Source organism: Agelaius phoeniceus, chromosome Z (genome assembly GCF_051311805.1).
Source record: "Agelaius phoeniceus isolate bAgePho1 chromosome Z, bAgePho1.hap1, whole genome shotgun sequence".
NCBI classification, from domain to species: domain Eukaryota; kingdom Metazoa; phylum Chordata; class Aves; order Passeriformes; family Icteridae; genus Agelaius; species Agelaius phoeniceus.
Genome location: NC_135303.1, coordinates 43,399,742 through 43,414,847, shown reverse-complemented (window position 1 = coordinate 43,414,847; position 15,106 = coordinate 43,399,742). Strand labels below are relative to the sequence as shown.

General features: G+C 38.7%; 1 protein-coding gene across 19 annotated transcripts in view; it reads left to right on the top strand.

The window, feature by feature from the left end:
- The window catches only part of ELAVL2 (ELAV like RNA binding protein 2), an 87,907-nt gene that overhangs the window by 69,849 nt on the left and 2,952 nt on the right, over positions 1 to 15,106 (top strand). For 15 of the 19 annotated variants that reach the window (XM_077171961.1, XM_054652547.2, XM_077171957.1 and 12 more), the window contains 3 exons: positions 7,449 to 7,602; positions 10,094 to 10,319; positions 14,790 to 14,828. In XM_077171961.1, coding sequence (XP_077028076.1) covers positions 7,449 to 7,602; positions 10,094 to 10,319; positions 14,790 to 14,828 — 419 coding nt within the window. The remainder of the gene's footprint in view (positions 1 to 7,448; positions 7,603 to 10,093; positions 10,320 to 14,789; positions 14,829 to 15,106) is intronic. The other 4 variants (XM_077171960.1, XM_077171958.1, XM_054652552.2 and 1 more) reach the window with 1 other exon arrangement.

The window sequence follows — 15,106 nt, the reverse complement described above, 5'->3', positions numbered from 1 at the left end:
GAGAAACATGCGGGGTGGTGAGTAGGAGGCAGCTTTTTATGTAGACAGGAAGACACAGGACAATATTTTAGACTTTTCTTCATGGATGTTAGGCTGCCTTAATGATGGACACAGTCCTTTGTGGATTGTAGCTGCCAAGGGGACACTGAAGATGACAGTAATGCTGTGCTCGTTCCTCGCTTTTGAGTGCTTGAAGTGGCAGAACCTCTGCATGCAGGACCTGGCATTTCTCTTAATAGAGAATGCTGATGAGACATGTGCAAACATGTATGCAAGTATGTGTTGGAAAGGGGGGGAAAATAGTTTGTCCAGGCTAGAGGCCTTAGAGTTGTCTTTTTCTATAAGATAGCATTTATAAGATGGATGTATTCTACTTAGCGTAAAGCTGCTTAAAAGTAAAATTTAATAAGGTTTTCCTTCTCTGAAGTTGTTGGGATTATTGAGATGTTTACATGGGTAATTATTACCTTTCAGGGGAATATGAATTTAAGGAATATTTTATCTAAAGATTTAAATCTGTAGGTTTTCTTCCCACTCCTTTATAACTTTGCATGTAATAAAAATAAAAACAGGCTTAATGTGTGACATTCTTCCAACTTCCTATTGGAATGAATTTGACAAATTCTTTGGCTATAAACACAAGATGTCCTATTTTGCCATCATCACCCAGTTGACTGCCCTACTGTAGAAAGTTGTGTAATGAGAAGAGCTACTTAAAACTTCAGTAGAAGAGTGAATACTAAGCATTCAGCTTTACAAATACTCAAAAAAGTGCTGTATATAGCAAGGAAGGACTTGAAATGAGGGCTGTGCTGCAAGTTCATTGGTGTTCTTTGAGTCGTTGCCATTAAAACTTGGCATTATGCAATGTGGTTTCACTTGGTGTCTTGAACTACTACTTAGATTTACAAGAAGATTAATTGTAAAGGAATTATCGTCTAACTTAACTGTTCAGTAGCTGCACACTTAAGAAATTTTACCAAGAATAGTATTCTTGAAAACACTTCAAACACTTAATGGAAAATAGCAAAATATTGAAAAAAAGAGAGATGCTGGTTTGATTTCTGAGTTCAGTGCAACAAATAAAAGCTATTGAGATTGTTCCTGTCTTCACCACCAATACATGTAGATAAAAATTTTTGTAATGTCCCTTTTTTGTAGTAATTCTTTGATTAACTAATATCCTTGGGTAGCAATGAATTATGCACGAGTTGTGTAAAATCTCTATTAAAATACCAGAGGTGAGTGAGCTGGGAAGGTGAGAGAATTAAAATACACTAGTATTAAAGAACATTGATCTAACATTCTAAGGATTTGATCTAAGAAGCAAAAGGGAATCCTGTGTGGAAGTTAAAATCTAGTGAGTTTCACTGATGTTTTCAGTCAGCAAAGGCTGAGAGAGGCTCTGATGCCAGAACATTTAGCAGTCTTGACAGAGTAATTTAAATACCTCAGGACTGTATTCTTAAGGTCAAATTGCACTGTGCTGGCAGACCTGAAACAGAACAATTTATCTTGGAAGAAATCTAAAGGTGGGGTTCTTTTCCCTTAAATTTCTGCAAGAGTTACATAAATTTATAATTATGCAATCTTTCAGCTATGTTAAAAGTTAAAGTTTTGACAGCATTTTGATTTTAATACTATACACACACATCTTTTCACTCCCAGGTAAAATTTGTTCTTCACTGAAATTCAAATCTCCTCAGATTTTGAGTATTACTTACCCACCTTAAGCTGGCTGCTTGTTCTTCACATAGCTGAATAATATTGAGAGGAGGATTCAGTTCTTAGTGCACGTTACTGTCACTTGCTGTACACCACATTATAGGCAGGTGGTTGGTTGTCTGTTCACTCAGAGCACCAGGCCAGACCATAAGATGTGCTGTCCTCATGTTTAGCAATCACAGTTTGTTTTCTGTTTGAGCCCCAAGTTCCATGTTGCTGCTGATTAGTGTCTTGTAAGAGTCCATCCCTGTTTCTCTGAGGGAGAGAATCCTTGGACCAGTGCAGCTCACCCTAAGGCTGCTGCACAGCTCTGCAGCCAGAACACTTCAGCAGTTCAGTAAGGTCCTTCCTGAGTTGCATAGGCAACTCCTGACACAGAAATGGAGATGTTAGAAGGGGCAAACAGTACTATGTAAAGTTGATGGAAGTCTGTAAGCATTGCTCAAAAGCCAAGTCTTATGCAAGTAAAGACAAGCAAAGAAAAAAAAAAACAAAAACCAAAAACTAAAAAACCAACAAAAACTAAAAAACCAACAAAAACCTGCTTGTTACTACTAAGATTGATGCTGCATCTTTGCACCCTACCCCCTCCCCATGCTATGCAAAGTTCTCTAAGAAGGTTGTGGCTTTCTGCATGGATTCAAAATGCTGTAAATGCCAGGCACGGAGATCTGTTACAGTCTACTGTTTTGAGGGGTTTTTTTCCTTTCTTTGGTTGGGGTTTTTAATTATTGTTAATTTATTTTGTTTTAAATCCAGTATCTGTCTTATTTGTAAGAGGGTTTATTAATGTAAAGCATGGTTATGCTTACTTTTGAAGTTATGGTAGTCTTGAGACAAACAGACCTCTGTTAATCTAGCACGTTTTCAAGCTTTTTTGTCATATTAAATGTTGACTCTCTTGTCTTTCATTCATGCAGTAATAGTTTTTCCAGAAGGGTTGTAAGATATTCCAGTGAACTTTAAGTTGAATGGATTTGTTTTGTGCATCTCTAGATGTGTCTGTGGAATAGTGCAAGAGATGCCCAAGTGTTGTGTTTGTCAGAGTCTCTGTCAGTAGTGGAAGCTTCTTAAGTATAACCTGAGGTTTACTCATTTCCTTCAGGAAAATAATTGAGGTCTTGTATTTAAGATTCTATTTCTGTTTATATTATTCATGTGGAGGGCTTAATATTATACTCTGTATCCTGTCCTCCTTGAAAGGTAACTGCTTTTTTTTATTCCTAGTGCATCTGAAATCCCTGTGCTCTCATTGTTTGGGCACGAGTCGGGATCAGAATTATAAATGTGAAATACAGGAAACGTCTTTTGAGACTCTTAAGAATATGAAAAGTAGGAAATGTTTGGAGACTTGATCTCCTTTCAGTTTATATATTTTATTTGTACTTAAATTCTAAGTTGAGTATTTCCTATTTTTAGCAAGATAGTGATAGTTGCAGACTGCAAGTTTTAAAGTGTTCTTCTGTACTAGTCCCTCTAAGGCCAAAACAGAATCGCTATTCTGTGAATGTAGTGCATAATTCCCATATCATGTTTTATGGCAGTGAACTTGATAATTGTTTTTCTTTTGTCAGACACTTATGACTCTGATTTAAAACTGCTACAGTATCTTGAGACTTCTGGGAAAACCTCTGCTTCTGTTTCCATCAGTGGCAGGATTTTCAGCTGGTTTCTGTTCTTAGCACATACATACATTTGCTTCCATTCACCAAGTGGACTTTTGGGTGTCAGTCACTTCAGACCAAATCTTCTGAAAGCCTGTTTTCTGGTCTTCCTCTCTGCTACATACAGCAGCATTTTATGAGGTCTTCCTTTTGAGCAGTGTCCTGTCCTTAATTGGTTATATATCCTGAGGAAGACTTCTCATCCTAGTCCCCTCAAATATAAAAAAGACTGGTTTTAAGTCTATATTTGTCAGATTGGTCCCTTCATGCCCTCAGCTGAGTGGCAACAGATGTGGATCCCATGACCCACCTCAGGCCTGTGACTCTGGCTGTAGCTGTTAGAGCTGGAACACTTTGAGGGGTGAACTAAAACAGGGAAACCCTTCTGATGATAATGCTGAAAGACTGTTGCTTCAGTGTCTGTTTTTTCAATGCATTCCTTATTGTACAACAGGCTGTAAAATCAGGACCTTTGAGATGTGGTTGTGTTTATCAGCTTAATCTAAACTTGTAGGTGAGCTGTGTTGAGGTCTTTTAGTTCCACAGAGGTGGATGTAAGTTGCCTTTACAAAGGGCAGTCTGGATTTCCAGTTTGCACTGTCCACAGAAGTGTGCTACTGCAGGCTTCCACCATGAACTCAGCATGTACATGTTCAGTAAGGTAGTCTTGTGTATTGGGAAAAGTGGCCTTGAAGTTTTGTTTGGAGTGGAACAGTCCTTATTTGAGGGGAGACGGGAGGTGGACTTGATGAATATACAGGATATGTACAGCAATGTACTCTCCTATTTCGGGCAACAACCTGTCACTGGCTGGTGACAGCTGAGACCTCATCTTTGCGATATGCTGCAACATCTTCTTACTAGAAATCAAATTAAGAAGAGTTCTTGAATCGTGGTATCGCATAAAAATTTAAGTGAAAATTGAGAACACTTCCCTGGCACAATGGCCTCTGAAAACATTGCTGTAAGAAAAAGCAGTATGTCCTTGTTTTTACTGTGCTTGCTGAGGAGGCATACCTGTTCCTAATGTACTCCTTTTCTCAATATAAATCTGTCTGCTTTGGAGGTAAGTTTTTAACCCATTTTCATCTGGACATACTGGGTAGTAGTTTTTTGTTGGAGTTTTCTTTCCCCCACAGAAACATGTATTCTAAAAGAATTGGACACTACTCTTAAGGACAAGTTGTGTTTTAAGCAGAAAGATTACACTTGAGCTAGCGAATGTGAATATTTACTGAAATACTGATTTTAGCACTTAGAGATTTAAGATTTAAAGCCTTGGAAGACTACATTAAGTAGAGGTGTTTAGGAAGAAATTATATTAAATTCTCAAGTTTTTGAGAGAATACAAATAGTTTGTATTTGTACTAATAATACTACTACTCTACTAATAAAAAGATAAAAGAGCTTGAAGCATGGTAGTGAGGTGTCTATAGGTAGTAGCAGATAACAAGAAACTGAAGCATTCCCTTGTAGGGGCTATACCTCTATATAATTTTTGATAACTTCTTTGTTTAACCTGCGTTCACAGTTTTTGCTTGAAAATTGTGACTCAGTTCATCCTGTTGTTAGGAAATTAAGTTTTAAAGCAGTGAAAAGACTTAGATTTAATGGTGTAATATTTGCACTTAGAAACAAGTCTTTCCTACTAACTGCAGTGGAAAATTTCAGTAAAACTGCTTTTAAATTGGTATCTCCAGAGTAATGCTGTTCAATATTGTAAAGTGTGTGTCATCATTCAATATTTAAAACTGCAGGCTTTCAGGCTGTTTCTTGACTTGCCTTGTGTTCAGTGGTTTTGACATCATGTAACTGAAATGTTCACCTATTGCATTAGATGTGGAATGAAAATCTTGGCACAGTTGTTAATTCAGTCCATATAAAAGTTGTTTAAAGAGACTAAATATAGAGCTATCAGTAATTACTGAATGAGCAAACTGACAGGATATAGGTAGGGAGAGATAGTGTACAGATATTGGTGGTGAACCACAGATTTTGGTTTAATATGTGTTATTACTGTGACTAATGTGCCCAAATTCAGTGTATTTGAGTAGTCACTTGAAGGGTAGTAACAGTGAAACTGGATATGTAAGAGTAGGGTGTACTGGTTAGAGTATTGCTTCCATTTACCTGCACTCAGTGTAGGCCTTGACTGCTGTGTTAAACAATTTGAACTGTTTTAACCAGAGAGGGCATGGGTAATACTGGACCAGCTGTCATAATGCAAGAGCTCATACTCTCTTACCAGAGGAAAATGAAAGAGTTTTGCAAAAGCTGCTTTGTATCTTGACAGGTACCAGTTCTGTATCATAAGATAAACTTGCAGTAAATTAGCAAATATTTTGTTCAGGTTTCTTCTCTTCTGATAGACTCTTTGTGAATTTATATTTTTATATGTGGCAGCATGTGTCCAGCAGTGTGAACTCCCCCTTGAAAGACAGTGTCTGCATGGCTTTGGTCATTCAAGATATTACTAGGACTAATCCTGTTGCCCAGGCAGTCTGTCTCCATTCCTTGGCCTTGAGTCTCCTTAAAATCCTGCCAACTGAGGCATGGAAGTTTATTTCTTAAAGAAGCTCAAGGCTAAATGGGCAAGTAGAACAAGTTTGTTCATTCCAAAAGGGTAACTGTTACTGTCATAGTGCTTCATTGGCTGAATGCTGGCACACTTTACTCTGTTTTCCTGTAACTTTGATCATAGGCCTTTAGCTTTTGTGTGGCTCTCAAGTGGGAAGAACAAGGCAGTGTGACTTACAAGGTTCCATGCTGGATAGCTGCAAGTTTTTGAGGTCAGTCCTCCTCAACTAGCACAAAGGTACCTTGCACAAAGCCTCTGGGTGGAACTTGAAGGATCACAGCAGTGTTCAGGGTACTGCTTATTTAATCTCTGGCATGTTGTCTTCTGTTTTGCTTCCATAGCAGTCTTAAGAGTCTGCTGGTCTGTACAGAAATGAGACAGGAAGGATTTGAAAATAAATATCAAAGAATTAGGCAAAAAGAATGACAGAATCAAGTTCCAGTTGCCCAGTATTGGCTAATAGTACATGAAGGGGGAGGGAAGGAAAGGAGATAAATCTGACTACTTCTTGAGGATCCTTTTTACTTTTATGTTTTACATAGGTGAAAAGCCTAGATGAAGTATTTTGTCGTGTTGGAGAAGCACAGATGTTCTGTCCTAATCATTCTTGTAGTAACACCACTTGTACAAACTTCAGTAGGAAGTAGTGAAAGTGCTGTTTTGTAGCATGTGTCTGAAGGTCAAAGAATCTACTTAATCACCTTAAAAAATTTTGACTGACTTGTCAAGGCAGCAGGTAAAAAACTTCTGTCCAAAAGGATCCAAGAATTTCCTATAAATGGCATTTGTTTTTAAGGCCTCTGTTGCAGAAATTGAGAAGCTGCTGAGCAGGCAAAATACAGGTTGGAGTCCTACTTCTGCCATTCATTCTCAGGCCTGTGAAAGTGATCTAGCAGAGTTTATCTTGATCTCATAAATGATTGTCATTATGAGTCATTTGGTAGCAAGCTCAACATGTACAAAAGACACAGCGCTTTAAAAATACTTGCAAACCTATAAGTGTTTCAGACTGTCTTTCTGTGCCTTTGGCCTACATATCACACTGAAATCTTAATTCCTGGTATGGTTTACTGCTTTTTAATGAGACTTCATGGAACATGGGGCATTCATAGAACTTCTTAAATTTGTCACTTTAATCATATGCTTTCTCCTCCACCAAGACCTGCTGGAATATGTACCTAGCTTTTTCTCATTTATTCGGAAGTACTTTTTATATATGAATTCACGTAGTCGGCTGCTCCTGTGTAGTCTAACTTGCATTCCTTCTGTGTTTTGGAAGCTAGCTCCCAAAAAAACCTCCAAAATCAAAAAAAAAAAAAAAAAAAACCCAAACAAAAAAACCCACTGAACTGGCTTTGCAAAGTAACTGTTCTGTCTGCTGTTGGAGATGTTTTTATGTCTCAGAACAGATAACACTGTCCTATTTTAGCTGGTTTGAAAGTGTTTGTTTTCTAGGATATTTTTATGTTTTTTTTCCTAAGGTTTCTTATGCACGACCAAGTTCAGCTTCTATCAGAGATGCAAATTTGTATGTTAGTGGACTTCCAAAAACAATGACCCAAAAAGAACTGGAACAGCTCTTTTCCCAATATGGACGTATTATTACTTCTCGTATTCTGGTTGATCAAGTCACTGGTAAGTAGGCAGTTTTGCATGGCCTTTCATGGACTCACAGTTCGAGATATTTCACCTTTCAGTACAATAGTCTTGTCTCTATAATGTATAAAAGGTGTATGTAGGCCAGAAAATGCTTTTTTCTCCTGGAATTGTTCATAAATATGCATGGACAAAAATAGACTGTATAGCGTACTGAGCCAGCTTGAGTCATTTCCACCCTGAAGGTGCAGTTCTGAAGCTTGTTTGATGACTTGTAACAAATTTACAGCTTCCATAATCTTCCTTTCCAAGCTGCTGTATGAAAATAGTTTCCCAGTGCCTTACAAAATGCTATTAAACTTTTTCTTCCTAAAAAGAAAATTATATGCAGAAATGCACAGCTGGTTCTCTGAGGCTAGGATTACAGAAGCCCCAGACTGGCAGTTGCTATTAAGACTGTTTTCAAGGCTAACTCATTAAATTTGGGCACACACATGAACTTTGAGTTCCTCAGGAGCAGAGAAATTCTGTGATTACCTGTGCCATAAAGTATAAGATGTAGCAGGTTATTGGCGTAATTATAGTATGCGTGTCAATCAAGTAAGGGTTGTCAGTGGCACTTTGTGGTTACTCTTCAGACTCAGGATAGCAATGTCTGTGGTTTTTTGCTGTCTCAGATGGCTGATCTTGAGCATCTTTATAGTTTTCTGAATCACCTGCTGTGAGGTTTCTGCCAGAAATAAGCAGTTGAATGAAAAGCCCAAGTACATGACAGGAGCATTGAACGACATACAAAGAAGCAGGTTTGGAGAACTCTCCAAGCTCTCCCCCTTCCAGAGCATTAAGGGGTGGGACAGATGAAGTAATTTACTCCCATAATTATTCCCTGAATAAGCTGGGTTTGATTTTTTTTTTTAATAGTTGTACCTTTTCAAAGCTGCATATCCTCTTGGGTGGCAAACAGCTTTCAGCTGTAGAAGGTCATAAGGTTTTTTAATTGTCTTATTTTGAAAAGTTTGCACTTGCAAGTATGTGAGTCTTGGCTGACCTTTAGAGGAACTTATGTGTACTCCTTTGACTTCCACTAAGTTAAAAGAAATCTCAAGGTTGACACATAGTACTTAGAAAGTATTTTAATAGGTTGAGTTGTTGAGGGTGTATAGAAGCCTGGAAAAGAAAGCTAAAGGCCAAATCTTGACTTGTAGGTATAGCAGATTTGTGGGACAGATTCCTAGTCTGTGTGCAATAAATAGCTGTTCACAATAGGTTCCTGTATATTCATACATAGAAATGGGTGGCATTTAACGAATGGACCAGTAAGTAAATATAATTGAACTTCTAATATGTGTTATAATTCTATTAATATTCATAAATCATGCTATTGGTAGCATCCTTTCTGGCATATAGATTGTTGTTAAGGCTTAAGCTTTCTTGCCTCTTTCTTTTTAGTAATTTGGAAGAGGTAGGCTCAGAATGGTATGAATAATAAGGTTGTGACACAAACTGACAGATAAAAAATGCAAAGTTGAAGCTGTCACATTTGCCTCTTTAAAGCTTTCTTATGCCTCTTCATTGTCACTTTTGATGGCTTAAATCATTGTTTATGAAGAGAATACATTTCTTGTCATTAATGTCTTTCTCAGTTGAGGACAAATGTTTAACTTGTCTGGTTATTCATGAACCAAAATTTAAAAGGGCTCTAAATGGCACTTGAAATATTACAACAAAACATTGATCTAACTAATGTTGGCTGTTAGTAGCTTTAATGTTAATTGGTTCAAGTATCCAATGTAGCTCAATATGTTTATGTCTAAGACACTTGGAATTTTTGATGCATGATGTTCCTATGACCTTCCATAAACACTTTTGAATTCCTTTGCATGTTGCCTTTGACTTTTCTATATCAAGAAAAGTTTCCTTCAAAAGTAACATCTAGTGATGTATGGTGATTGACTGAAACCAAGTATTTTACTCAGAGGTCACCAGTGGCTGGTAAAACATGGCCATAATTCCCATTATTGCAATATAGTATGTGCACATCATCATCCTCTGAGCATATTTGCTCTGAAGAGACCTTCAGGGGATACTGCAGGAGAGCAAAAGCCATCTTTTACTGCTAGAGAGCAGAGAACTAAGCTATTTGCAGAATTTTTGTTACTTTAGGTGCTGCAGAATAGCATGAGCTGACCAGAGGTAACAGTGCAGCTGGTTTGGGTTCATCTCCATCCAACAAAATTGCTTTGTTTCTGAATTCTACTTTGGCTCACTAAATTTGTTTCCACTGTTTTCCCTCAGACTCACAATCTCTTTACACAAATGTGTCTTACATCAGTTAAATTAAAAATTTAAATCAAAATTACAGTAGGAAATTCTTACTTTATGTTAGAAATCAGTTCTGTTAAGCTCAAAGTTATCATGTGTTCACAGCATTCGACCATCAACATAGCAATTGGCCACACAAGTAAAAGTTAATATGCAGTATTCTGGAGTCTGTGAATTCATTACTGTGTGCTTTTTTCACCTTGTGCAGGGGTGTCACGGGGCGTGGGGTTTATCCGGTTTGACAAGCGAATTGAAGCAGAAGAAGCTATCAAAGGCTTGAATGGCCAGAAACCTCCAGGTGCCACAGAGCCCATCACTGTAAAGTTTGCTAACAATCCAAGCCAAAAAACCAATCAGGCCATTCTTTCCCAGCTGTACCATTCTCCAAACAGAAGGTATCCTGCCCCTCTAGCTCAGCAGGCTCAACGTTTTAGGTAAGTCAAATAATGTTCACAAGTGTGCTGAAACTTGCATGTTCCCAAAGGCCTGTTTGACTGCCTCCACTCTTGTGCATTCCTGCTTGTCTGACTTCTGTGTGGGAAGGAAACATCTGAATGTTGAACTTCAGCTATGCTACCACAGTACAGCTAAAACCAAAATGCACGCCATCCTGTTGATAGCATTTCGGTGTCTAATAAGCATACTTAGTTAAACCAAGGTGACATCTCTCTTGTACTCAGTCACTTAAATTTTTTTTCAAAGATTACTTTTCATTTCCTAGGTTATTCTGGATTAATGTGCAAGTTGATTCAGTTCATATTGACCTAGGAGATACAATGTTTTTTTCTTAGCCATATGGCATGCCACAGCCAGCTTTTTCTTCATCCAACCATACATTTTTCCTCTGCATTCTGGCTTTCACTTTTTTTCCTGTTTCGGTGTCTATGTTCTCCATGCCATACTTTGTCTTTTCTTGTTACAACTTTTCATAATGAAGATTGCTGACATATTTTTTCATGTGCTTTTTGGGGGCTTACATTTCCATCATGTTGAAACTATTGCTATATAGTTCCCAGTGCTATTTAGTGTATTGAAAAGAACTGATGGTGAGAACAAAGTGAAACAAACACTGTACTATCTACATCCATGAGTACCTTGGATTTTTTTTTTGTGATCTTTTCTTCCCTCTCTCTGCCCCTGAACAGTGTGACTGGGTTGTGTTAAATAGTAATATACTCAAAGAGTATCTCTGTCTTTTTTTTTTTCAAGGAAAAAAAACAGTTGACAGCTTGCTTCAAAGAGAATATACCAAATTTCGAATGCACTGCATTGGCTAGGCTTGCTTATACTAAATATTCAAGAGTTCATGGCCTGCACTTCTGTTAGAATTTTTAAATTTTTTCTTCTATTCAGCTTTTTGGTGTTATCTGCTGCATCTCACAGGTGTGAGGTGTAGGTGTTCTGCTGTAGGAGAGGGGATAACAAATTTTATTTACTTTTTTGTGGCTCTTCTTACTATTTCCTAGGTAATAAAAGGGATAGCATACAACAGTGTTCTGAATATTGCATAAAAGTAGACTTGCCATTATTCTATAGACAAAAGTCTGGGGGCAGAAATGGCAGGATGGAGTCAAGTGCATTGTGTGAAATAGGATCATGGGGTTTGTGTCACAAGCTTATTCAACATACTCTGGCAGTGACCTGATGCAGTTGCCCGATCTCTGTTAATAGTTGACAGAGGCCTGAAAACTTCTTCAGTATTAACAATAAAAGTTACAGGATCAAAACAATGCTTCCTTTTTTTTTTCTTATTAAGTGAAAACTTGGGCTAGACTTTCAAAAGAAGATCTATATAATTGTTCCTCAGTTTCTGTAAGATGTATAACTTAAAGCGTCTTTAAAAATTTTCCACTGAAAGTCTCTGAGAATATTTCCAGAGTGTTTTCAAGTCATCAAGATAACTGAAAAGTCATACAAGTGATACCATTACTGTATAAAGTCCTCATCTGACAGCCCTTGTAACAAGGAGCTATAAGTGGTGGTGTTTGTAGAACTCTTCACCTTGCTTTCCACCACTCATGTCAGTGACAGTAGACCTCAGTCATCTACACTGTCTACTGCTAGTAGTCAGGTATTTTTTAATCTCCTTTTTCTGCTCTTTTAGGAGTTCAGTAGTTTCTTGTCAGTGTATCCTGCAAACCCAGCTCACTGCAGAGTCAGTGCTCTCTGGAAAACTAAATCAAGTGTATGTTTTTTACCTAAGCTTGTATTTTATTGAGTTTTGATCTATAATAAGACTTTTTCATGTCTTTGTGATTTGTCAGAAAGAAATAAGAGCTTCTTCAGGGTGAACTTTTCTTGAAAGAAGCAGGAATAAGGGCAATAGGAGTGGTATGCACTGTATATTTCAGATATTGGCTAGATTATTAGATAGGATTATAGATAGGAGGGGTTTAGAGTTGTGGCATTCTGTAATTGGGGAAAAGTGAGGCAAGAACCACGTGGAAAAATCTTGAAAATAATATATATGTGTGTATGTATATTATAGAAACACTTCATCTGGTAAAATCATAGCGTCATAGGATATCCTGGATTGAAAGGCACCCCCAAGGATCATTGAGTTCAGCTTCTGGCCCTGCACAGGACCAAGAGTCACACCATTGCCTGAGGGCATTGTCCAAACAATTCCTGAATCCTGGCAGGCTTGGTGACATGTCCTAGGAATCCTATTCCAGTGTCCAGCCACCCTCTGGGTGAAGAACCTTTTCCTAATATCCAACCTAAACTCCCCTGACATAAATTCAGGGCATTCCCTCAGGTCCTGTCAGTGTCACCACTGAGAAGAGATCAGTTCCTGCCCCCCCTCTTCCCCTCACAAGGAAATGTAGAGTGTGAGGAGGCCAGCCACCTTTCAGGCTCCCTGGGCTGAACAAGCCAGGTGACCTCAGCTGCTCCTCGTACAATTTCCCCTTCAGACCCTTCACCATTTTCTTGGCCCTCCTTTGAACACTCTAATAGCTTTATATCTTTCTTATGTTTTGTCACCCAGAACTGCCCCCAGCACTGGAGGTGAGGCTGCCCCAGTGCAAGGCAGAGCAGGACAATCCCCTCCCTTGCCTGGCTGTGATGCTGTGCTTGATGCCTCCCAGGACATGGGGGCCTTCCTTGCATACTAGGGCACTGCTGACTCATGCTCAGCTTTCTGTTGACCTGAAGCCCCAGGTCCTTTGCCATGATTTTCAGTGTCTCACTCCGCAGTCTCTCTGTACATCTTAGTTTGCCCCATCTCAGGTGCAGAGTCTGACACTTGGCCTTTTTAAATGTCATGTAGTTAGTTGGTGATTGCCCAAGCCTCTCATTTGTCAAGGTGTCTCTGCAGAGTTCCCTCTGCCTCAAGGGGAGTCAACAGGTCCTCCCAACAACTTAGTGTCATTGGCAAATTTACTAAGTATATGTTCTTTAAGTCCTGCATCCAAGTCATTTATGAAAATGCTAAAGAGCACTGAGCCTAAAATGAATCCCTGTGGAATCCCAGTAGTGTCAGTTACCAAGTCGCGTGTCACCCCATTCACTGTAGCCCTTTGTGCCTGAGCCCTGAGCCAGTTGCTCACCCATCCCATGATACATTTATCCAGCTGTGTGCTGCACATTTTGTCCAGAAGGATCCTGGGAGAGGCAGTATCAAAGGCTTTACTGAAATCCAAAAACATTGCATCAGCTGACTTCCCTTGGTCAGCTGGGTGGGTTATCCTGTCATAAAAGGAAATTGAAGTTTGACAAGCAGGATTTTGCCCTCTTGAAGCCACGCTGGCTGTGATTGTGTTTTTCAGTACTTCCCAGAATAATCTCCATAATTTTACCAGGCACTGAAGTGAGACTTGATGGGCCTGTAGTTTCAAGGTCATCCTTCTTGCCTTTACTGAAAATGGAGGTAGTGTCAGCCAGCTTCCAGTCAACACCACCTTCCCAAGATCATGAAAAAAATCATTGAAAGAGACCTCACAAAGACATTGGCCAGTTCTTTGAGTGTCCTTGGATGAATCCCATCCAGTCCGATAAATTTGAAGGGACTCAGTTGGAACAGGAGATCCCACACATGTTCAGGGTTGTTCACCATTCTCACAGCCCAAGACACTGGGACCCTCTTAGCCCATCATCAACATTAAAGATGAAGGCAAAGAAAGAATTAAACTTCTCTGCCTTGTTTGTGTCCTTGTTTGTGGGGTGACCATTTTCATTCTGTAACAGGCTGATGTTATTTTTGGACTGCTCTTTGACATTGACATTTTTAAAAACTTGTTGTCCCCCACATTGCTGGCAAGCTTCAACTCCTGTTGAGCTTTGGCCACACAAATTTTTTCCCTCCAGTGGCAAGCAATAGCTCTGTATTCTTTCCATATCCACCTGATTTTGCCTCCACTGTCCTTACACTTACTTTTTCTGCTTAGTCCTGCTCAGCCAATTCAGCCTTCTGCCTCCCAACATTCTGGGATTGCCAGAAGGAGTAGGAACATGCAAAATCTTTTTTTTGAGTTTATGTTACAATAGTTGCTAGTGATCCAAAATACTGCATCTGTCTTGATAGTCATGTCAGCAAACGTGTCAGAAACCTTAGTAAAAGTTTTTTTTCAACCAGGTTAGTAATGTGGAAAACTTGACTGATGTGGTCACTGACTATAACATTATGGTAACAGTATGTGGTGGTTACTACACAAGAATTGTAGCAGCATGGGGTTTAGATGGTGGATGATGCTACCTATTTCCCAATAAGCATCTCCACGAAGAACATCTGTTTTGTCTTCACTATCAGATGTAATAAGGTGCCATGGCTCTTTCAGTGGTGGTACTTTAACATTGGATGAGGTTTGGTACAGTGTAATGGATATGACAGTAATATGCTAAGTTTCCTTATCTTAAAGGGTGGAAAAGTCTTAAGACTGAACATGTTGCTAAATGTTTTGCAGGTTGGACAATCTGCTCAACATAGCTTATGGAGTAAAGAGGTAATAAAGGATTAGTTGGTTCATAACAACCAAATTATTTTGAAGTATTTTGCAAACTCTTACTTTTCAGTAAGACTTATGTTGGATTTTTGCATGTTGAGACTTCAGCTGAGATTGTTCATTTTGATGCATTTTGCATGAAATAGACAAGCCTTTTGTAGAAGTTCCATGGAATTCCTGTTTCAAATTACTTGCTAATCTTCACTGGTTTTATAGCATGCTTTCCTTTTGATTTTCTGTTACATCATTTCAGACATACCTAGCACTGTTCTCCCTAC